Here is a 25,460-nt window from a genome sequence, read left to right as displayed (position 1 = left end):
CTTGCCTTTATGATTTCCTAGTTGGACTGATGTAAAACTTTTTCATCTGGTCTTCCAGTGAGTAGTCTGAAACTACTCCAATCTATTCTGCTGCTCAGCTCATGCACCTTTCTTCTAATTTCCCTGATTTAATACATTTATTTAGAGTTTTTACAGTAGGCTGTCCACAGAATCTAAAGAGCATAACAACATTGTTGTGAAAATATATTTGAGCTTTCATAAAAAAAAAAATACAGAAAAAAATCAATTGAGGTATAAATTTACAAGAAAGAAAATGAAGATGGAAAAACAGTGCCCTTATGATCAAAATCCTGACTTTAAGGATCCACCCCAGAGTCTGGAGCGGCATCTGGCTCAGCCTCTCAGCGAGCCACTGAGAGCCTCAGCCACCCGGTCCCTCCCCCTCCACAGTCCAGTACTCCAGGTGAGCTTAGAGCTGGTGGTGGACAGATGCAGCATCGGACCAATGCTGCATCCACCTAGGTGAGTATGATTTAAAAAAAGAAAAACGAAATCCCATACTTCTCTTTTTATTCCAGCGTGCCACTTATAAGTATAGGTGGGAGATGTAAATACCAGTGAATGGATAGTTTAAAGGGCAAAAGGTAGGAGGAGGGGGTTGGAATATGAGGAAGGGAAGAGGAGGAGCGAAGGAGGAAGTAGTATGGTTTGCTAAATAATGTAAAATTTTATTTAAGGAGGAAACTGTAGAACAAGTTGTCAGGCAGCACAGTGACTTAATGTTTAGCACTTCCGCCTGCCAGTGCTAGGGTCGTTGGTTCGAATCCCAGCCACAGCACCACCTGCCTGGAGTTTGCATGTTCTCCCTGTGCCTGTGTGGGTTTCTTCTGGGTACTCGGTTAGGGACTGATGTGAATGTACAATATATATGTAAAGCGCTGTGTAAATTGACGGTTTCTATATAAATACCTGTAATGAATAAATAAAAATTAATAAACTTTTCTCCAAATCGTAATATATATATATATATATATATATATATATATATATATCACAGAAGTGAGGACACCCCTTACATTTCTGTAAATATTTTATTATATCTTTTCATGTGACAACACTGAAGCACTGAGCAAACTGTTGGTGCTATATAAATCCTGTATAATAATAGTTATCCTTACAAACCCAGTGAATAACTCCAACATAGAACACAAGGTTCCAGTAAATCATGCGGATGCAAGTGGTATGGGGAGGTGTCCCTGCCAGGAGAACACAACAATTATTGCTAGTGGGTATAGCCACTGTCAATAATCACATCCTAAAAATTTGACATGCTGGTTCTACCTAAGTTGATCATGGATCGAATCTCGGCTGGTACCTGCTGAACCATCTATGGCTGGCATTAGAGTTTGTTTGGACCAGCTTGGAACTATTTTAAAATGACAGAAAGCTGGAGTTTGGTTTTAATGGATCCTGTTGGGTGCATGAATATCTGTGCTATTAAGCGAACCCTGAACACAAATGTATCTGAAATCCTTAAAGTGATTTCTCCCTGCTCTTGTGTATTTTATTTTTAATAAATCAGGCTCATTGAATCTGTTCATAATAACTGTAATTGCAAATTGGAATCTTGTTTTTCCAGGTAGCAAGATTTTATTGAATCTGGTTATAAGGCTCTTAAGTGTGAAAAGTGTGTTAAAGGTAAAATTTCTTGTTGCTACAGCAACCTATCCTTCCTTTATTTGAAAATTGGTCTGTAAAAAATCACAGAGAAAAGCTAATTGGTTGCTGTGGATAATAGAAAGTTACCTTTAGAACACTTTTCATCCATCAGGCCCTTTAGCAGAGTAACTACACAGAAAGATTTACATTCTACAGTAACTATGGCAGGTAGCAATTTTGGCATTTTCACTAGTTATATACATCCTCAGGAAGACTTTTACAAAGTCAGCAAAGCTCTGAAAGCAGCAATTTTTAAACCAGTAGTTTATATGTCAGTACTGTGAAGAGACCTTAACTGCTATGGTAATGTTTTATTAATATATTAATATGAAGGTGTTATGTGGCAGGCATAGACAAGCAGCTTACAGTGTCACAATAATGCATAGTACATAAAAGATAGTTTGGTATGTACAGTGAGAAACAAGTGGCGTAGAGAACCTTGCACAAAGTACATACAATTTACCAGCACTGAGAATGACTGTGAAAACATATAAATATTAGCTGACAAATGTGTGTGGGGATGGGTATGCTGGCAGTAGTGAGCATTTGCTATTACAGTGTTAGGAATGTCACGTATATATTGATATATTAATCCACTTAATACTAAGTCAGTACACAGAAAAATGAATGGGTAGGGTCTAGCCAATTTTTTACCTATGATACAATGACATTAGGTATAAATGCATAGGATTTGTAGGATAGTTAGAAGTTGAGGAATGCAGGGGAGAGTCGGATGCTTTGGGTTACATTCCAGTGATAGGATGCGGTTTTAGACCAAAGAGCTTCAAGTGTGACTAATATGTGTTTAAGAGAAAATTAGAGAGTGAAATCTATTGTCTGTTATATTTTTTTTTCTGTACATTAGGGTGGAGCAGTGAATGGTTTGCAGCTTAGGTTAATGCTTGTAATTTGATATTGAATTACTATCATTCATTTCAAGAGTTTGTAAATAATAAGCAGCGAAGATTCTGACTTACATTTTAACAAGATATTTTGCTGTTGGACTACAGTATCTAAGGCATTACAGTGGGGCAAAAAAACACCAATTGTGCAAGTTCTCCCACTTAAAAAGATGAGAGAGACCTGTAATTGGCATCATAGGTAGACCTCAACTATGAGAGACAAAATGAGAAAAAAAATCCAAACAATCACCTTGGCTGATTTGGAAAGATTTTATTTGCAAATTATGGTGGAAAATAAGTATTTGGTCATCTACAAACAAGCAATAGGCAAGCAACTTGGTGTGAACAAATCAACTGTGGAAGCAATAATTAGAAAATGGAAGACATACAAGACCACTGATAATCTCCCTCGATCTGTGGCTCCACGCAAGATCTCACCCCGTGGGTCAAACTGATCACAAGAACGGTGAGCAAAAATCCCAGGACCACACAGGGGGGACCTAGTGAATGACCTGCAGAGAGCTGGGACCAACGTAACAAAGGCTACCATCAGTAACACACTACGCCGCCAGGGACTCAGATCCTGCAGTGCCAGACGTGTCCCCCTGCTTAAGCCAGTACATGTCTGGGCCCGTCTGAAGTTTGCTAGAGAGCATTTGGATGATCCAGAAGAGGATTGGGAGAATGTCATATGGTCAGATGAAACCAAAATATAACTGTTTGTTAGAAACACAACTCGTCGTGTTTGGAGGAGAAAGAATGCTGAGTTGCATCCAAAGAACACCATACCTACTGTGAAGCATGGGGGTGGCAAAATCATGGTTTGGGGCTGTTTCTCCGCAAAGGGACCAGGACGACTGATCCTTGTATAGGACAGAATGAATGGGTCCACGTATGGTGAGATTTTGAGTGCAAACCTCCTTCCATCAGCAAGGGCATTGAAGGTGAAACGTGGCTGGGTCTTCCAACATGACAATGATCCCAAACATACCGCCCGGGCAACGAAGGAGTGGCTTTGTAAGAAGCATTTCAAGGTCCTGGAGTGGCCTAGCCAGTCTCTAGATCTCAACCCCATAGAAAACTTTTGGAGGGAGTTGAAAGTCCGTGTTGCCCAGCGACAGCCCCAAAACATCACTGCTCTAGAGGAGATCTGCATGGAGGAATGGGCTAACATACCAGCAACAGTGTTTGCCAACCTTGTGAAGACTTACAGGAAACGTTTGACCTCTGTCATTGCCAACAAAGGATATATAACAAAGTATTGAGATGAACTTTTGATATTGACCAAATACTTATTTTCCACCATAATTTGCAAATAAATTCTTTCCAAATCAGCCAATGTGATTGTCTGGATTTTTTTTCTCATTTTGTCTCTCATAGTTGAGGTCTACCCTATGATGCTAATTACAGGCCTCTCTCATCTTTTTAAGTGGGAGAACTTGCACAATTGGTGGCTGACTAAATACTTTTTTACCCCACTGTATGTGGCTAGATCACTATTCTTTTCTAAAACAACTAGAGATCTTTTCAGTGCAATCACCCAATTCAGTTCTTCAGGTTCAAAGACCCAAACCCATCAAGAGACCAAGAAAATGATCACCAGTTCCAAATGCTTGGTTTTAAAAATCTTTCCAGCCCTGCTGGACTGATCCTGCAGGTTCAGGCATCTTAGTGCACACGCCCAGATATTTGCCTGTATACAATAACAATTATCAGAAGCAGAGGAGAGATGTCATCTCACTGGAGAAAATCTGGTATTGTTTTACCTGTTACATATGTATACATGCCAATAAATAGTTTATTTATTTTGTAAGCCTGGTCTCTTGCATTCTTGGCTGTGTATACACATGACACAGATAGCTCAACACCCATGCTGTGTCCTCTCTCCTTGTTACAATGAATAATCTGAGTGGTTGAAGACTGAGCCTGGGTTAACAAATGTGCAGGGCCGGTTTGCAGTGCTTTCTCAAGCCCCATGCAAATTCGTCCAGCATTTCAGGTGTGAATAGTTAAAGTGTCTGTCATTGGAAATCACACCCGAACCAAGCTGAAAATCATTCTGGACTCTTTTTTAAATCATACTGCGACCGGCCCACACATATGTAAACTGGCTCCATAGAAAAACCTTTTGGTTCACATGTCATGCAAATCAGTTGTAGTTCAAAGCGCATTCAATTCGTATATGTGAACCGGGGCTAAGGGAGGAGAGAATTAGGATTAGGCCCCTTTCACACAGACGATCACTTCAGATGTGTTTTTGCAAAATGTAGCCGGGCTGGGATGTTTCTCTTCGTAAGAAAATTCTTCCATCTTGCCACTCTACCCCATAGCCCAGACATATGAAGAATACAGGAGATTGTTGTCACATGTACCACACAGCCAGTACTTGCCAGATTTTCCTACAGCTCCTTTAATGTTGCTGTAGTCCTCTTGGTAGCCTCCCAGATCAGTTTTCTTCTTGCCTTTTCATCAATTTTGGAGGGACGTCCAGTTCTTGGTAATGTCACTGTTGTGCCATATTTTCTCCACTTGATGATCACTGTCTTCACTGTGTTCCATGGTATATCTAATGCCTTGGAAATTCTTTTGTACCCTTCTCTTGACTGATACCTCTTAACAGTGAGATCCCTCTGATGCTTTGGAAGGTCTCTGCGGACCATGGCTTTTGCTGTAGGATACGACTAAGAAAATGTCAGGAAAGATCTACTAGAACACTGAACTTTATTTGGGGTTAATCAGAGGCACTTTAAATGATGACAGGTGTGTACTGACTCCTATTTAACATGATTTTGAATGTTATTGCCTCATTCTGAACACAGCTACATCCCCAGTTATAAGAGGGTGTGCACACTTCTGCAACCACATTATTTTATTTTTTTATGTTAACTCCCACCCCCCTAAAGATTTCACTTTGTTTTTCAATTGAGTTGTACAGTTTATAGGCCACATTAAAGGTGGAAAAAGTTCAGAAATTATTTATCTTTGTCTAATTTTTTTACATCACAGAAACCTGACATTTTAACAGGGGTATGTAGACTTAGCAGTAAGTAGTAAAATATGTTTACTGGGTTTGTTGCATCATCACTTGTAATATAAAAAGCTAATAGCAGAGTTGCCTGGGCAATGTTATTTTAACTTGCTTTAATTTCGAGCTTTAGACATGATAACAGATATGTCCTTTTCAAACAGGATAATGGGCAAACATTGTACCTATTACTGATGAGAGCACCTTTAGATTGTTTCCAGTTAAATAGTCGTAAGTTAAATATAGTAGTGTCAAAATACTGAAAAAAATGCTGAAAAAGTGTAAAACTCTTTCATAGCTGATCTGCAAGCAAGTAGCACAACTGAAAAAAACAGATAGGCATATTAAGGATGCACATTGCACATTGCACATTCAGATGTTTTCCTAAGGCCAGACTGGCTATGTAAAAGAATGTGTTAGCATCCTCATTTACTTCTCTGGCACAGCCTTCTGGTCTTTTTCCCCCGTTAAACTCCCGTAGTCATAATGAATCGATAAGTATTTACAGTTTCTGTGTGTAGCATGCCTTGTTTTAAGTAAGAAAATCTAACCGTGTTTTTTTGTCAGCATGTGATTTATGAATTGTAGCTGTTTTGTAGATTTATCATTGTGCTGTTCCATTGGTATAATTCTACTCATGGAATATCTGCTTTAAGATTATGCTGTCTGATTTAGTTGACATGGAACTACATCTGGGTTTTGTAGCTCCTACTAATAAACCCAGGGGCTGACTGTTTATTGGTAAAGCAAGACTTCTTATTTTTATTTAATATAATCGCACTTACACTAGATGCTTTGAAGGGCTATTCCAGCGCAGTCCCACCACACAAGGAAAAATGCCTTGTTTCCTTATCAGCCCGATTCACACCACTGTGTTGTAGTGGTGTGCGGTGAAAAAAAATACTGCATGCAGGAATTTTTTTAAGCGTAGCACAGTGCAAGGCAATTCACCACCTCGTACCATGTGGCGGCCAATTCTTTATGACATTTCAATAATGTTTGTTTAAAAAAAAAAAAAAACTTTGTGATGTGCCAGGATCACTACATCAGCACTACACTAACTTGGCCATACCGTACCGCACAGCAGCCGCTGCCTTGTAATGCAACAGCTGATGTGAACATAACCTTAGGGCCTGTTCACACCTACATGGACAGCTGCTGCTCAGTAAACTTCAGTGGTTTACTGTCCAGCTGCTGTCCGTTCCGGCTGCAGTGACCTGGCTGGCAGTAGGGCATGGTGTGGTGCGTGATTCAGCGCATCACGCAGGTCCAATTTTTTTTCAAATGTAACTTTATTTGAGGGAAGCTCAGTAGTTAGCACTTCTGCCTAATAAAACCAAAATGCACTCAAAATATTTGTGGCTTTGAAAATGTAAATGGAAGAATTGTGGAAGTTAAACAAAAATCAAGTCTAGAAGAAAAAACTATTCTTGTCCATAAATTGATTAAACCACAAATCCTTAGCCCAGGCATTGGAATCATCAAGAGTAATAAAACACCTCTTGCTGCCTTTGGTGCTGCTCCTCATAAGATTGGGGAAATTGTTTCTTTGGTCGTCGGTTAGAATTCCAACCATTGCACCTGCATGGAGTTTGCATGTTCTGTAAATGTAAACTGCTGCATACAGTTGTGTTCAAAATAAAGCTCAAAATCCTTCTAATAGCTTTTATTTCCATACACACAAATGCATTGGGAACACTACACATTCTATTCCAAATCAAAACATGAAGAAAAATATATCAAATTTGTGTTGTAAAAAAACACAAACATTTTCTGCTCTTCTTTACATGTTTTCCCTTCTCCAATCAACTTTTTAATCAAGGTACGCTGTTCTTCTGAACAATGTCTGAAACGACCACATTCCTCAGAATTTCAGAGAGAAATGCACTGTAACCAGCATGTACAACATTTGCTGCCTTCCTTCCTTAAATAAGTGCAATAATTGCCACCTGTTTTTCAAAGAATGAATGACCTCACTAATAGAACTCCACACTGCTATTATTTTGAACATGCCCCTTTCAATTAGTGATTCAATTACACAGAATCAGCAGCATGCATGACATGACTGTTGGGTCTGTTGGATTTCTATTACTCTACTACACCTGCTAGTAAATTATTTGCCATGTAGAAATATCATTTCTACCAGAAACAGTGATTGATCAGGTTAGTGATGTCTGACTGCTATTATTTTGAACACAACTGTATATTGATGGTGCTATATACTGTAAGTACCTGTAATAATAATTTACAAAATTTACATTTGCAAAAGTGACACTTCATTCATGTCAGTGTACAGCAGCACAGTGCCCTGCAGTGCTATACAGTGACATGCAGTCCTGTCCAGTGTGCTGCGATAAAATGCAGCATGTCTGTATTTTATCGCAAATCACTGCAGCACATCTCCAGGCTCTATTTCAGTGTGAATAAGACACACAGAAAACAATTGTTTTCTGTATCTCGTAGTGGTGACTGCCTTTTTATAGAAAAACACAGATCACTGCACTAGTGTAATTTTGCCCTTAGTGAACCTGTACTTTGCTCATGCTAGGCAAAGCAACAATTTCACTTTAATGCCAGCCTCCACAAATACACTCATCTTGTATTTGCTCCCTTGTCGCTCCTTTGGTGCTGTGGAGCCCTATGTTCTACAAGGCTTTATACTCCCCATGTGATAGTGGTGTCACATAGGTCACATATTTTGAAAGTATCGGACATTTGTTTTAAATCCCTTTGCTAAATAAAGATGAGGGGAAAAGTCTATGCTGCTTAGGGTGTTTAAGTCACTCTTTTGCTTTTCCTTGATTGTAAATGTGGAAAGCCTGATGTTTCTTGTGGGTTTACTAGCAATTATGTAATGGCTGCAAACACTGACAAATGTGACTGCATCTAGGTTATTGATAGTAAAACAAGGACATTAAAAATATTATGGGGAATGCAATTGCCTGATTGGACAAAGTGGACTTTCTGATGTCACTTCCCTTCCTCTCCACCTTGTCCAGTCAAAGAGCATCTGAAAAAATACAAAATGGTTTGTGAATAGCAGCGGTGCCCAGCAATCAGCCCTCTGTGGTCAGTATCCACTCAGCTCAAAAGACACAGAAAATCACAGCTATCACTATAGTAGTGCTGCCAACTACTACAGTGTTTTTTCAGGTCCTTCGGGTATGAAATATGCATACTTACATTGGTCCAAGCTTTGTTAATGTAACTATGCAGTTAAGATGATACCTGTAGTATTGTCCAATGTAAGGGCAACACAAAAGGGCTGCCTATTTAATGTAAAAGCGAACTCTCGCTTCAGTGTAGCTGAGAGGACCTCCTGTCCTTTGGTCTCCAGAACTTCATCCCCATATTATGTATGTTTCTTGGTGATTTTCTATTCATCATGCGGCAACATTATGTCACAATGAATGAGTTGGAATAAATCTGACCATTCATTTTAGATTTAAAGTGTAACTCCACTTTTGCTGAAAAAAGAAGAAAACTGTCCCCTAGTCAGCTACACACATTATTAAGGATTAAGCAAACTTCATTGCACAGACCTACCTGCTGCTGCTGCTAGATTCAACTTGTTTCCTAGCTCCTTTATGAGTGCTGAGAGAGTGGTCCTCCCTGGTGTATTCACATGATCAGTTCCAATACTGAAATCTGAGAAAACAGCTGGGAACAGTAGTAAGCCAATTGTATGAGCAGAAAATGATGGGCACCAGAAAAACTGCCTTTGCACTTGGGCCCTTCTGCACTGCACTAATTCAATGCTTTTTAAAGCAGCTTTAAACCCAAAGCAAACATTTATTATATTGCAGCTTACCAATTCTTAGATGTGTTGGCTGCATTAGTTTTCTTTTTTAGACTATCTTTCCCTTATTTTAACCTGGTGATCTGGCCAGCAAGTCTGTTGTTTTTAAAAGAACAAGCAGTCCTGCAGATGTAGCAGTTAGAGGGATGAGACAAACCATTTACCACCCAACATGGTTGCTTACAATGATCAGCTTTTATTTATGCATGTAAAACCTTTACCTCAAAAGGAAAAAAACTGTTTGCTGTAGCTGCCTATAAAGTGTTAGCTGGCGTTTGGCTTCAATTTGTTAGTGTATTTAAAGTGTTTCTAAAGGCTCAGGGTTTTTTACCATCGTGCATTCTTTGCATGAAGGTAAAACAGTTTCTGTGTGTAGCAGAGCCCCCCTCCTCCAATCCTTACCTGAGGCCCCTTTGATCCAGCCTCGGCTGTATGGGAACTCTGCCTTCTCATTGGCTGTGACAGAAGCGGGAGCCCATTGACTCCTGCTGCTATCAATCACAGCCAGTGAGCCAATGAGGTGAGAGCGGAAGAGAGGGGATGCATAGAGCAGCGGCAGGGAGCAAGCACACAGCGGTGCCCCCCAAGGTAAGTGGCTTACTCAGGGGGCACTGCTCAAGGGGGAGGAGCCAGGAGCAATGGTGGGGAATCCGAAAAGAAGAGGATTAGGGCTGCTCTTGCTCTTTGACAGTTCTTAAATAGGTAAGGGGCGGGGCCACCCGGGGACATTGATGCCACATGGGCTGGGGTCACATTCATGATGTCCCTGGGTGGCCCCACCCCTTACCTATTTAAGAACTGTCAAACCACTGGAGCAGGCAGACAGCGGGAGCCATTGTTGGAAGCAGAGGCTTTTTTTTTTAATTCTTTTTTTTTTTGGGTCAGCAGGCATCATGATTGACGTTGGATCTACTGTGGGGGACATTCTCTTAGTTTTTTTCCTTTAATAAGGGACTTGTCAAAGACCGTGTCCTGTCTTTTTTCACACTACACTTTTTATTTTTTGTGAATGAGTATCGGGACCATATACCCCATACTCATTCACATACGGTGGGTGGGATCTGGGGGCCCCCTTGTTAAAGGGGGCTTCCAGATTCTGATAAGCCCCCTGTCTGCAGACCCCCACAACCTCCGGCCAGGGTTGTGGGGAAGAGGCCCTTGTCCCCATCAACATGGGGACAAGGTGCTTTGGGGGTGAGCCCCCCCTGCCCCAAAGCATCTCCCATGCTATTGAGAGCATGTGGCCTGGTAAGGTTCAGGAGGGGGGGGCGCTCGCCCCCCCCCCTTTCCTGACCTGCCAGGCTGCATGCTCGGAAAAGGGTCTGGTATGGATTTTGGGGGGAACCCTCTCGCCATTTTTTTTTATTTTAGTTCCCCCCAAAATCTATACCAGAAAAAGTTTCCTTTTAATTTGTTTTCCCAAGTTAAAAGAAACAATGTTTCCTTTTAGTTTCTTAAAAGAAACAAAGCTTCCTTTAACTCCAGGGAAAGTGACAGCTAATTCTGTGAGCTATAGTGAAGCTCACAAAAATTTTGCAAAAAAATATTAGTAAAAAATTCATAAACTGACGCATTATTTTGAATGGATTTTCATTAGTAATCCGAAAATTACGTTAACCGAGGCGTTTGTAAACCGAAGTACACCTGTATAGAGGAATAAAGACCTCCTTCCTCCTGCTGTTGACCTCTCTAGTAATGCATCCTTGAATTCTATTCGCTTTCCCCACTGCTTGGCCACACTGTTTACTCATTTTGCATTCAACTGAAGTAAGTCCTTTTCCTCTGCAGTGCTGGCCAACAATGTACCCCCAATGTTGTACTCTCTCAAGGGATTTTTTTTCCCTTGGTGCATTATATTACATTTAGAAACATTGAACTGCAATTTCCACATTTTTGACCAATCTTCCAGCAATGCCAAGGTGACAGGGAAGAAAGCTCCAACACACAGCCTGTAATTGACAGCCTCAGCTCTGTAACTGTGTAAGGGAGTGTGTCCCTTCTATCCAATTAGCTTTCAGAGCTCATGTACTGTGTAACTGCAGCTCCCTGGCCGCTGTTTGTGATTCTGTGAAAAATCCTTTTCATCTTTGAGCTTTACAAGGATGTACAGGACAATTGGCTGGAAATAAACAGGTACAATTTATGCAGGAGGATTTTTTTAATCTCTGTGTATCACCTGAGGATAGTCACTTCGCTGGGTATATGTGAGGCTTTACAACCACTTTAACTTTAGGTGCGCGTGTGTGTGTGTATGGGTTGATATGGGGTTAGGGTGAAGGGCACTGCTAGGCTATTTTTTTAATACTGGTACAGAATGCCCTCTTTCATGGAAGCCATGTTTTGGGAAAAAAAGGTTTAGATAATCATATCTGGTTGCAGAGTGAAATAAAAATGTGTTTTGTACACTACATTTGAAAGTCTTGTGTAGCAATACTGTCTAAGTAATTTTATTTTTTAAACAAAAGTGGAGTTGCTCTTTAAACACCTGTAAAGTTTTACATCTACAAACACAGAAATATAGTAAATAGAGGAGCAAGTGCAAGTGACTAGCATATCCACTTAATACCAAATCACGTACATGTATGTCATTTGACTTTAAGTGGTAATACAAAACTGTTCTTGTTTTTTTTCAGCTGGTGCTCAGCTTTTATGTAAAAGCCATCTTAGCTGCTAACTAGCCACTGGATGGCTTTTACTGGTGGCAGGAGGTGTGCCCCTCTCCCCTCTGGTGCTTCTTGCGCTCTACTGTCCCGCCAGCAAGTCCGGAATAAAGCTGGCTGTTCTGCTGGGTCACCACACAGCTTGTCGAGGACTGGAAGGTCCCCGATGAGCTCTATGGTATAGGAAACCGGAAGCGACAGACATTTTTTGCACTTCTGGTTTCCTGGATGTAAACAGTGCCATCTTTAAATTTGGAAAGCATCTGATCACACCGATCTTGGTGTGATCAGATGTTTGTAAGGGCAGAGGAGACATCCGGGGTCTAATAGACCCCAAATCTCTCCATAAAGAGTACCGTATACATTTTTTGTGCTGAAAAACGGCCCCCTCGGCTTATACTCGAGTCAACGTCAGGGAGCACTTTTTAGGGGGGCGGCGCGGTGCTGCCACCGTCCCCCCCTTCCGACGGAAGGGACACCAAGTACAGGGGTTGGCAGAGGGCTGCAGTCTCTTACCTGGCTCCGACGATCCATCCAGGATCCTCCTTCAGTCACTCCGGCCACTCCCTCACTCCTGCTGCTCGGCTCCGCCTCCTCACCGGTGATTGGCCGCCAGAACTGTAGCTCAGGAAAGGCACACAGGCGGCCAATCACGGGCGAGGAGGCGGAGCCGAGCGGACCCGCGAAAATCGAGTGAGGGTAAGTGCAGTGCAGAGGTGCTGCTGCAACCACATATGCTGGCTGCAGCAGTACCGTACTAGAACAGGAGTCAGCAAGTGTCATTGGTGTCAGTGGGAGGAATAGTGCCCCATCATTGGTGTCACTGATACTAATGATGGGGCATTATTCCTCCCACTGACACCAATTATGGGGCACTATTCCTCCCACTGACACCAACGATGGGGCACTCTTCCTCCCCCCCACTGACACCAACGATGGGGCACTATTCCTCTCCCCACTGACGGAGTACTGTTCCTCCCACTGACACCAATGTTGGGACACTATTCCTCCCACTGACACCAATGATGGGGTGCTATTCCTCCCACTGACACCAATGTTGGGACGCTATTCCTCCCACTGACACCAATGATGGGGCGCTATTCCTCCCACTGACACCAATGTTGGGGCGCTATTCCTCCCACTGACACCAATGATGGGGAACGATTCGTTGCTCTGACACCAATGATGGGGCACGATTCCTCCCACTGACACCAATGATGGGGCGCTATTCCTCCCACGGACACCAATGATGGGGTGCTATTCCTGCTAGTAGGTGCCTCATTTCCCACCCTTGGCTTATACTCGAGTCAATAGTTTTTCCCAGTTTTTTGTGGTAAAATTAGGTACCTCGGCTTATATTCGGGTCGGCTTATACTCGAGTATATACGGTAACTATCGCTGCCTATTAATGTCACAAGGGATGTTTCCACGAGCATGCGCAATTTTAAAGCATGACATGTTAGGTATTTATTCACTCAGTGTAACATCATCTTTTATATTTTACCGAAAAAATTAGGTATTATATTGTGTTTGTGCACATTAAAATTCAATAATGTTTATTTTTTAAAATGTTTGCATTCGAAAAACCGCTGTGCAAATACTGTGTGACATAAAAAATTGCAAACCCACCATTTTATCCTCTAGGGCCTCTGCTAAATATATATATATATATATATATATATATATATATAAAATATTTGGGGTTTTAAGTAATTTTCTATTAAAAAATACAGATTTTTACTTGTAAACAAAAAGTGTCAAAAAAGGCCTCGCCTTCAAGTGGATATGCATAGTACTGAGCTTACAGTATATGCATTGTACTAAGCGTATTTTAGGGCTTAGGTATTTAAAACAATATTAGCTTCTAGCTTCAATCTTGTGATGTAATAAAGGAGGGTAGGCTTAAATTAAGACCAAGCAAGTAAGTACAGTTTATAGACATATTGGTAAAAAACATTCTGAAACTGCCATAACATTCAGCAGCCTACAAATTTGTTAAGAAAAATACATAGTGAAATGATAACTTTAAGGTAAGGTTTGCAGATCCTTTCATTCCCTGTGTTTATAATGTATTATCTGAAAAAAGTGAAGGTAAGTCAAATCTGTCTACAACTGAGATTTGAATTGTACAGATTTTAGTACACTGGTAACTTATATCTTTATATAATACTTTGTTAGGATATGTAGTTCTATCTTGTGCTTTGAATATTGCAGGAAAATCCAACTTACAAAGGAGATGCCCCAGAGTCCAAATCAGGAGCATCCTACCCAGTAAGTTTACATAAATGTATGTTTATTAAATGTGTGCTAAGAGGCTGAATGTACATGTCATTCTATTGGTAAATTCACAATGTTTTTGTCCTATGGCAAAGAGTAGTGGTCAAAACAGAGTAACCAACAATCACAAATGTTTTGAACTAATGAAAGGTGAAATCTGATTGGCTGATTTGGATGACATCCCTTTGCACAATATCAATGTTCCGTATTACACATGCCAGAGTTTGACAGAACCTGCCTTGAGCGCTCAACAACCAAAGTATGTTAAAGCATGCTCATGAATCTGTATGACATGCAGAATAAACTGGCATGAAGATTAACTTTATGTAAAAAAGAACTGGGACAATGTATAGAGAATTGAAATAGTCACTTGCTACATTGGCCTAATAGCCTCAAATGAACAAAGCCTACAGTTCTAAAATTACAAATCTAGCTCAGCTCCCAGATGATGGTTAATTAAATTTCTCTAGTTCATACCCAGTGCTTCTGTCTATTTGCTTAGTGCTAATTTTACCACAGTGCACACTCTAAAATTGTGCCTGTTTTGTAAAACAAATGGGATTGCAAAATCACTGTGTGCCTGGAGAACTGGTGCATTCAGTAAATTGCCCTTTGTTCCTCTAAAATTTATGTTTTTTGTTCTTTCTGCTCTAGGTTGTGATTTCTATTTTTTAACTGAGACATTGTTTAGTATTTAGTACATTCATTCCATAATTGTATTGTCTCTACTGTGCTTTTTTGCTCTTTAATTTATCTCTTTACTTCTCCTTGTCTGAGAATTCTTCCCACACTTCCCTCTGTATTCTTTTATTATTCAGACATTGAAGCTGATTTATGATAACTGCCCATAGCAGCCAGTAAGTGTCCCTGTTTAACATTTTCTACTGAAGGGTAAAAAATGGGAGCTCATAGGCCTGTACACATGAACACTGGTGTTCATCCAGGATGGATACAAGACTGGCAATGTCAGGCTCTGAGAGGCCACCTGGTGGAGCTGTTGAAATGAATCTAGCTAGCATCAACATGACATATTCATTTTAACAAAGTAAGAACCCCGACTTTTGCTGAGCATGTGCCATTGACCCATTCAATGAAAACTGGTCTTCTGCAGCCAGTAGCGTAGGAACACATGGCTCACACCTTCCTGATATGGCACTCATGTGCAAAAGCTCAAAACTGATTGGTTGTTATGAACAACAGCCCTGTTTTATGAACTAGCCCCAGTGTCCTTCTACTATCACCATACGTTTCTCACATTTCTTCTTCTCTTCTTGTTTCTGCCTTCCTTTCTTAATTTTCAGCATCTCCCACCTCTTCATTGACCACCGATCTTCTCTCAGGTAGTGAACACGCGTCCCAACCGTAGAAACGCAGGGGAGAAGATCAAGTATCGCCTTGTAGCTGTACCACATGGGAATGACATTGCATCCCTTTTTGAACTGGATCCTACCACTCTGCAGAAGACAGATTCATTTGTTCCCAGGTACCTAGATCATGTATAACAACAGCAACCCTTTTTAGCAATATATTATATTTCGAATCACTGCAGAATTTAATATATCTTAGTTGTGCAGTACAGGGTTGGGTATACTCTGGGTTATAAGCTGCTATGTTCAGATGACTGGATACTGACAAAGCATTTGGACATGCTGCCTCTTTGGCGTATAATCCTACCCCACTCTGGAAGACCTAAGTATTTTGCTAGTGTCTTATAGGTGATGGACCTGGTTCTTATTTACTTTGAAATTCTTCGATCGACTCTTCACTGCCTTCTACTATTACAGTAGATACAATAGATTGGTGCATCCTTGGTAATACCATGGGAACCGAATCCGCACCCCACGCTGCTGGGACAGCCTATGATTTTGCACTGGATCCTGCTTGGATGCTTAACCCAACTTAGTGCAGATATCTACATGGTACTATGCAGGTCAAGGGCCTAGGTCCATTCATATGAGTCCCAGACTCTGAAGACCCCTCTGGGGGTATGGGCAAAGCCCGGACCCATACTGGGACCAGTGACATGGAAAGGTAAGACAGGGGTGTCGTGTTATCGGACCACTGCTGTAGCCTTATAGCAAGTGTGAGAACTAATATTTCCACTACTTTCAGTACACTTATTGGTGTCTCCTGGATAGTGTTAATTTTTACGTTAAAACTATTAGGAAACCAGGAATTGTGTTTGACTTTATTCACTTATTGAGTGTTTAAACTTTCAAACTTGGTGATAAAATGTCCACCATTTGGAGCTTAGTCTCTGGTGGTTGACTAGGTATTAACACACAGGTCATACTAATACCACCACTTCCACCTAGAGCCCTTCTAAGGTACTCAGGCGCTTCCTCCCATCCATCCTTATGCTGCAAGGATTTTTGCTGCAAGGAGCTTCCTGAGGACTCGCAACACATAAAATTCATTGAGGCTGAGCCACATACATCATTCCTACGACACACGTTGCTGGAACGCACGCCGGCCATGGTATGAGTGGTGGTGTGAGGTGGTCTCTCTAGTGAGCTGTTTATTAAATAGGGTGTAGACATCCTGGCTGGCAAGTTCAACAGCAAGTTATCCCTGTTTGTGATCAGGACCAATGATCCTCTATAACTGGCATTAAATGCTCTGGTAATTCTCTGGACTCCATTCAGGCTAATACATGTCTTCCTTAGCTGATTAAGGGGAAAAATGGTGATTCTCATGACAGCAAACTGGCCCAGAAGAACCTGGTACACAGACACTCAAATTTTTAGGAGACAACTCCTAGCTTGTCCCAGATAGGCCAGACCTGCCATCTCAAGGCCCCCTGTACCACCCTGCTTCTCAGTCACTGGCTTTATTGGTATTGCTGTTGAAGCACAAGTCTTGAAGGAAAGGGGTATACCTCATTCTGTTATTCCAACACTACTCAAAGCTAGAAGAGCCACTTCAAGAAAATTATACTACTGTGCCTGGAGATCCTTTTTTTGCCTGTTGTGAACACTGGCATTTCAACCACAGAGACTGATCTGTGCTTCACTTTCTGGCTTTCTAGCAGTCTGGCTTTGACCAAAATTTGGCTCTTAGTACTCGTAGGCATCCGGTTTCAGCCTTATCCATCCTTTAGCTTTGCTCACCTTTATTCAAGGTGTCTCAAGAACCAAACCCCATTACAGCGCTCCATGTTCCCTTGAGATCAGTCATGTTCTCTCTGCCTTGCAGAAACCATCTTTTTAACTCATTAGGGAACCCCCCTTGGGTGATCTTTTCTGCTTCCAGGCTTCATGATGGCTATCATGTCTGTCAGATACTGTTTAGAATTAGTGGCTCTCACTTGTAGGGGGCCCTTCTTAATATTGAAGCCATTGGATCAACAAGACAGCCAGGCAACTAAACTATCAGTTTCAGAGGGAGAGCTATTATAGCCTGCATATTTATATTAGTATTGGTTTTCATTTGAACTCCTTGTCACCAGAGGTTATGGATGCCAAGATGTCTAGATCTAGATTTTGCATCATCTGTAAAACTTGCAAAGCTTTTTTGCATATGTAAACTTTTATTTTGTTGGTACACCTCAATATTACTGACGATCGTATGCCTATAGACTGAAAAAAGACCTTTGTTTTTTACCCCAAGCATTATTTTTGTTGCTTCTATTAAAAATTAGATCAGTAGAAAATGCATGTGCAGTGTCACCAAGTAATCTCTCTTATGGGATGCATTTATTGGGGTTGATTTACTAGAGGGGTTCACAATCTTCACTCAATAAATTGTAGCTGTGTTTCCTTTAAATATCCAATCATGTGCAGATTTCCTTTAAATATACAATCAATCAATTTATTGAGTGAAGATCCTCAAACGTTAAGTAAAGCTGGCCACACAATTCAGCCATTTCCTGCCGAACTTCTGAATTTCAGTCCATCTATGGCCATTTCTGTTCATGAGAAGTCCATCTATAGATTTACTTCTCATGAACCAGCTTGTTGGAAAACATTGCTTTCTTTAGCGCATGCAGCCAATCGGCTGCAGGGCTGATCAGTGTATTCTGATGGCAGGGGAGTCCTGCTATCAGACTACAAATACATTAGGGAGGATTCCTGCATCCAGCTTGATGGGGGAATCAGTTCAGTCTTTTCTTTCAGCCCACTGGCTGAACAAAAACTACTGAACTATGTTTTAGTCAATCTCATCATATGCGCTGAACAATGCATGTGCATGCTTAGTGATAGAAAGATTTCAAAAAAATATTGCAGCCTAGTCTTTTTCTTTTTCTAGAGTGAGTTTAACTGTCTGAATTATTTTTTAGGAACTCATTTGTGAGATTAAGACATCTGTGCACCAACACTTGGATTCAAAGCACCAATGTCCCCATAGATGTTGATGAAGAACGGCCAATACGCCTTATGGTAATTAAATTAATTTTGTGCAGTTATTTTGGATGTTGGTTATCATTAACTGTGAAGATAGAAGTATGAGGGCTGTTGATCTGTTAATCACTTTTGTACTCTTGTACGTTTAAAAACAGTGTTGGGTGGTTTCTTGCCCAGGTCTATTTGAAAACAGCACTAGATTACACACCGTCAGGCAGGCATTCCACCCATTAATACCAGTAAACTGATACATTCTCATAAGGCCGGCTCTGTTCACAGGCACTATGTACAGAACCAATCTGAGCATATCTATATCTTTAAACCATGGTGATTGAACATAGAGAGACCAAACCACAGCAATCATATCTAACAGCCCTCCCTTTCCTTTCGAAGGAACCAATGAATGAATTAATAACTCATTCGTTCCTGAGCATGGTAGAGCTCAGACAGCGCATAATGTTAAATCTTTTAAATCCATCACCATCCCCAATACATCTGTTCTACAGGTGAAACTCGAAAAATTAGAATATCGTGCAAAAGTTCATTTATTTCAGTAATGCAACTTGAAAGGTGAAACTAATATATGAGATAGACTCATTACATGCAAAGCAAGATAGTTCAAGCCGTGATTTGTCATAATTGTGATGATTATGGCTTACAGCTCATGAAAACCCCAAATCCACAATCTCAGGAAATTAGAATATTGTGAAAAGGTGCAATATTCTAGGCTCAAAGTGTCCCACTCTAATCAGCTAATTAAGCCATAACACCTGCAAAGGGTTCCTGAGTCTTTAAATGGTCTCTCAGTCTGGTTCTATCTATCTGGTTCAGTCTGGCATTACTGAAATAAATGAACTTTTGCACGATATTCTAATTTTTTGAGTTTCACCTGTATATATGTCTCCTGATGTGACCTGTATATTACCTTCCCTTATCCTGCATATCTCCATTCTCTCAATATATGTGACCGCTACATTACCCCCTTCATCTTCATCCTCACACTGTAGATGACCTGTACATTAACACCTTTTTCTCCTCCTACCTATTGTGACCTGTATGTTCTGTGTCCAGTGTGCCATTACCAAGCTCCACATTTTACCCCCACAAAACCAGAATGTTTCAAAAAATTGTGACAAAAAATTAGATCACCTTGGGATGTCTACTTTCCAAAAAAGGGGCACTCTGGGGTTTTCGGAATGTCCTGGGATTTTTATTGTAATAGAAAATTAACAGAATCTTTTCAGTTTTGTTGGTCTTGTTTCCTTTTAATAGTAAAACAAATCAGTGGTAATTAAATAAAACCAAAATATATTGTCTGTCTCAAAAATGATAAATTTATATGGGTGCAGTGTTGCATGACCAAGGAATTGTCAGCAAAACTATCACAGTGAGAGTGAAAAGTGGTATGGACAAGAAGGGGGTGTAACATGGTTACGCTGTATTTTTGTGGATCTGTGTTTGTGTCATGTTTTCGTAATGAAGGGGTATTAAAGGCTGACTAAGGGTTATGTATGGGTTTATCACCCTTATCCTTACTTCACTACACTTCACAAATCCACTATAAAGTATGAAGCACATACTTGCCTCATGTTAGTGACTCACCAAGCTCTGATACAAGGTAATGGATGACACCCCTGGACTTTTCAACCCTTTAAAAGCCAAACTGTTAATGGAAGCTCTCATATTTTGTCCTGAAAGTTTCCTTTAAACATTTTAAAATGTTTCCAAACATGATGATATAGAGCCCACTACCTAGTTAGTATTCTTTGCACAGTATGATATCACCAATATTTTTTTATTTTGCTTAGCTGGGTACCTGTCCAACAAAAGAAGATAAGGAAGCATTTGCTATTGTTTCTGTACCTGTGTCTGAGATTCGGGATTTGGATTTTGCTAATGATGCAAGTTCAATGCTAGCCAATTTTGTGGAACGTTTGAATGAGGGATTCATCAGCCAGAATGATCGGAGGTATGTGGTGAAATATGGGGAAGTAAAAACAGTCAAATCTTCTATTTAGTTATTAAATACTTGGGTTGATTTACTCAAGGAGTAAAGGCTGTTCACCTAACAAATCAATGTACATAACATGACTCTCTGTCCAATTTTAATAACCATTCATGTGATAGGGAAATTAAAAAACAGGATTTGTTCTTGCATGTGATTAGATGATCGAAGTGGACACTGTTTCACCTCATTTACTAAGCTAAGTTAATGTTCACTTTTAATGCAAGTATTCACTTTGCTAAGTGAACAGTCTCTGTTCCTATAGTACATTAACCCCACAATAGCTATGATGAAAAAGTTATGTTGGTAATTATAGTCTGTCACTGTATTATCTGGATTTAACACACCAACAAACCTGTATAGTTTAAATGTCAACGTAATCTATATGCAATTATTAGGTGAACCACCTGCAACTCTGGCAAGCAGAGAAGAATTCACAAAAGAAATAAACTGTACTAGTGGGGATGAGCGATAAGAAAATTGATTTTCAAATTAGGCAAATCAGTAAATTGTGAACTTTCTGATGTCATGTATATACTGTACATTTGGCCAGTTTGCTGAGAATCATGCAACTCACAAATTAGAGATCTGCATGCAATATTCAAGCCATTAAAAAATGAGTGAAATACTGCTTCTGCTGACTTTGTGAGGGCTACCTACCTATTTAATATAAATCCTATAAGTTTGGGATGTAAAGTCCAGGACAAAGGCAGAATGTTCCTGCACCACAAGTTATAGATGTTCATTGATTGGACACTGGTAAGCTTTAGAGAAGGTATTTTGTCACTTCTATTGATGACTACTCAAGATATAGTGTGCTCTACCTGTCACACTGCAGAGATAAAGTCTCACAAAAGTCTCACTAAACAATGTCTTGTCCTAGTAAACAATAAATTTGGCAATATGCCTGAACTACTTCACAAAGATAATGGCACACAGCACAGTAGTGGTAAAACACAAGCTATTGTAAGGGGGCATGGAATTATGTTACATTCTACTGTTCCATACAATCCAGAACAAAATGGTATTGCAGAGAGAATTGCATTTTGTCTGGAAGTGGCAATAGTGTGCTTTTAAATGTGAATATTGTAACAGCATACTCAGGAGATGCAATTATTGCAGCCTGCTATCTCCAAAACCGGTTACCTGAAAAAGCAACTTCATAGGAGCTATGAAAGGGAGAAAGACTGACTTAAAACACATCAAAACCTTAGAAAGTTGTGTATTGTATGTACATGTCCTCATGCACAAATAAGGTAGCAAGAAGCAGAAGTGTAGTTATTAAAGAAACACCTATGAGTCAGAAGTCTCATGAAGTGACACAGCACAGTCTGAACAAGAATCTGAGCAAGAAGCTCCACCAGTACTGCAGAGAAAGAAATAGCATCACTGAAATTGAAATTGGTGTCAGTGATTTATCCTCTGAAATGTGAACCGCCTGCAACCTAAGAAAATATGTGTGATCTAATAGGGGCATCTCAGCTAGATACTTGTTATATATGGGCCATAAAGCACCACAGCTTAAGCCAGCGTCCTGGGAAAAAAGCTACCTGTTCATGAGAAACAAATGTGAATTAAAGCTACAGATGCTATGACAGCAATCACAAGCAGTAGGGAAACTTGTATACATTGCAGCCACTACCAAAGTGTGAAAAACTCTGAAACAAGATGGGACCTACAGTATACATAAGAAGCAATTGTTGAATGGGATGTTATTAAGCTGTTTATACAGATTGTTGTCCACCCATTGTAATGAAACAGATGGATGACCTTACTAGGGTAAGACAACATTTTAAATTCAAGCTTTAATTCTATATGCTTGTGCATGCTCTTTGTACAGTGCAGATCACAAAAAGAAGGTACAGAGCCAATAAGAGTGGCTCTGTACCGCATGATTGCTATGACCACAAAAAGAAGGTACAGAGCCAATAAGAGTGGCTCTGTACCGCATGATTGCTATGACCAATCACACAATTTAACTAATAGCTCTGTGAGAGAAAATAGAGCTTCTCGATCACAGCCAGCACAGTGTAGCGTAAACTAGTGCCATTGTCATCCAGTACACAAACAGTGCCATCCAGGTGCATTCACGCCTCTCTCTGATCTGTCCTATATGTTAATCCCACCACCTCCCTGGTCCTAAAGTGGTTAATGGAACCATATGGTTATAATTTCCTGGCTTGGTGTTTCTCTTGTTTCCAGTAAGATAAGAAGGGCCCAGCCATGTGTCCATCTTGACAGGTAAGAATCATATCTGCAGGAGCTTTCCAAATCAATTTCTTGGATTTCTCAGGGGCTTGATTAGTGAGATATCTTCTCTTGTGTTCCTAGGTCTCTACAATTGTTGTGAGCATTATGAGGGTTTCCCACTCTCCTTGTTTGGTTATTTTATTTATTTCATATTGTGGAAAATACAACATGATGTGCTAGATAGAACATGTATAGGTAAACAGGAATTTTCCATTTATCTTCACCTAGTGATCAGCCAGTTAGTCTTTTTTCAAGCAGACCAAGCTGCCCAAGGAAAGTGGCAGTTACAAAGTTGACACAAACAATTTAACACTAGCAGGGGTGCTTACAATGGTCAGATTTTATTCATTTATGTAAAACCTTTATCCAAAAAGATAAAAAAGGCTGTTGCTGTAACGGCTTGAAAATGTTAGCTGGAGTTCAGCTTTAATTTGTTAGTCAAGTCAGTTTAAATCTGCTAGTGTATCTTAACACTACCCTCTCTTCAGATTGACTGTGTTGCTTTCCAATAGTTTATCCTTTGCTCCTCCAACCAGATTGGAGACACTGTAAGATAAGAAGTGGCAACATATAGAAAAAAAGCCTAAAAAAGAAAACAGTCAGTCACTACATTTAAGAATTGGTATGATGCAGTATATTACATTTTTGTTTTTGGGTTTAATACTGCTATAACAAAGCAGTCTTTGTTTTTCTGAGTCCACCCTGTAGCTTATTTTTCAGCTTCCTTTACCAGACCAAGTTGTGTAGCAAAAGTGGCAGCTAGAAATTTGAGACTGACCATTAAACACTGACAGGGGTGCTTACAATAGTCAGCTTTTATTCATTTAGTTAACCTGTTGCCACCAACGTAACACAAATATGCAGCATTGTGGAATTGGGTCTGCAACACTGTAGTGTTGGAAGCATGCTCCTTAGCACACTCCCAGTAGTCAGCTGTCACAGCTCCTGGTCTCATACTAACAATCGGGAACCCCAGCTCCTGATCACATGATTACTGTGATTAGCTATCACAAAATCCTTTCAGTAAAATTCATCCCTTGTACTCTTTTCCTCCTCTGAATGGAGAAAAAGGTAAATTGTATCTTCTTCTTCCAGCTATTGTAGAAAAAAGGCATGTTTATAAAAATAAAAAATAAAGATCAAAGAGCTAGGTCAGGGCTTTTATATACGTTGTTTTCAGGGTTAGAGGTAAGGCTAAAAAACATTTATTTAGTTTGTATGTTAATGAACCAAAAACAAAAATACACCTTACTACAGGTACAAACAATACATTTTATGTATGGTATTGCCACAATGCCAGGGGTAGGAGAATTTTCTTAGGTTTTTTTTTTGTTGGTGGGTCAGGCTAATGACAAGTAATATACAGCAAAATTTTACAAATTTAATTTTTTTTTACTATTTTGGGTGTAATTTACACCAAGTTGTTACAATGATATTTACAATTGTACTAGCACATGACAAAGTTGCAAAACTGGGTTCAGGCCTTCTGATTTGTTTTACCTTCAGACATTAAGGGGTTAAAATCTTTACCCCCAAAAGACAAAAAATGTTGCTGTCACGCTTAAAAAGTGTTAGCTGGAGTTAAGCTGATCATACATGGATAGAAATGTGGCTGGTTCAACAGGAACTGGTTGAATTTTGAACCATGTGTGACCATTGTGGTTGAACAGAAGTTGATGTATCAATCAACTTTTGTTCATCCGTCCTGTTGGCGTTTCCTCACTCAGTGTTGTGAGCTATAGACTGCAGCGCTAATCTGCGTATTCTGATGGTGGGAAGTCTCTCCACTGTCAGAATAAATTGTCACAGCAGGGAGGATTCCCCCATCCATATCGAATGTATAAATAGAGGAATTGAGTCAGTTTTTCATTCAACCCGCTGGGTGAATGAAAAAAATTGACCCATGTATGGCCAACTTTAGGCTGTAGTCAGTTATTTAAAGTTAATTTAAATCTAAAAGGTCCATCTATGGTAGATTTTCATATGAATGTTTTTTTTAAATATTTGTACATTTGATATGTTATTCTAATGAAAGCCACATACACTGTTGGAAACTCATTAGTTGAAGGAAACATTTTATTCTGCTCCTTCAAATTTTCTAGTCACTATGGTGAAAAACAAATGTTGATTTGACCCCTCTAATGATTAGAAAAATAAACAAATGTTCTGAAAGCAAAAGTTTTTGAACAAAATTCCACTATTGTCTGGACAGCTTAACACTACTCTCCATAGGCAATGCTGGTATCCAAGGGTGTCTCCTTTACTCCTCTAGAGGAGCCACCTTAAGGCAGGAAGCATGTCACTGAGGGATCACCAGGTGAAAAAAGGAAAAAGACCAAAAATAGAAAACAAATGCAGCCAACATCTAATGATTGGTGAGCTGCAATATAAAATGTTTGTTTTTGAAATTAGATATGCTTTAAGGCTCCATGCACACTAGCATGTTTTTTAAGCTAAAAAAATGCTGGATAAAAAACGCTGGTAATAGTGTTTTTTTAGTAGCGTTTCAGTACTGCTTA

The 25,460-nt window shown here is 40.0% G+C and overlaps 1 protein-coding gene across 2 annotated transcripts in view; it reads left to right on the top strand.

The window, feature by feature from the left end:
• ITPR3 (inositol 1,4,5-trisphosphate receptor type 3) overlaps positions 1 to 25,460 on the top strand; it is a 465,627-nt gene that overhangs the window by 100,745 nt on the left and 339,422 nt on the right. For both annotated transcript variants that reach the window (XM_089673590.1, XM_089673591.1), the window contains exons 10-13: positions 14,281 to 14,337; positions 15,684 to 15,826; positions 18,623 to 18,722; positions 20,495 to 20,655. In XM_089673590.1, the coding sequence (XP_089529716.1) occupies positions 14,281 to 14,337; positions 15,684 to 15,826; positions 18,623 to 18,722; positions 20,495 to 20,655 (461 nt within the window). The remainder of the gene's footprint in view (positions 1 to 14,280; positions 14,338 to 15,683; positions 15,827 to 18,622; positions 18,723 to 20,494; positions 20,656 to 25,460) is intronic.

Source organism: Staurois parvus, unplaced genomic scaffold (assembly GCF_062004578.1).
Source record: "Staurois parvus isolate SC_StPar_1 unplaced genomic scaffold, SC_StPar_1.0 ptg000142l, whole genome shotgun sequence".
NCBI classification, from domain to species: domain Eukaryota; kingdom Metazoa; phylum Chordata; class Amphibia; order Anura; family Ranidae; genus Staurois; species Staurois parvus.
This window is presented reverse-complemented; position numbering and strand designations above follow the sequence as displayed.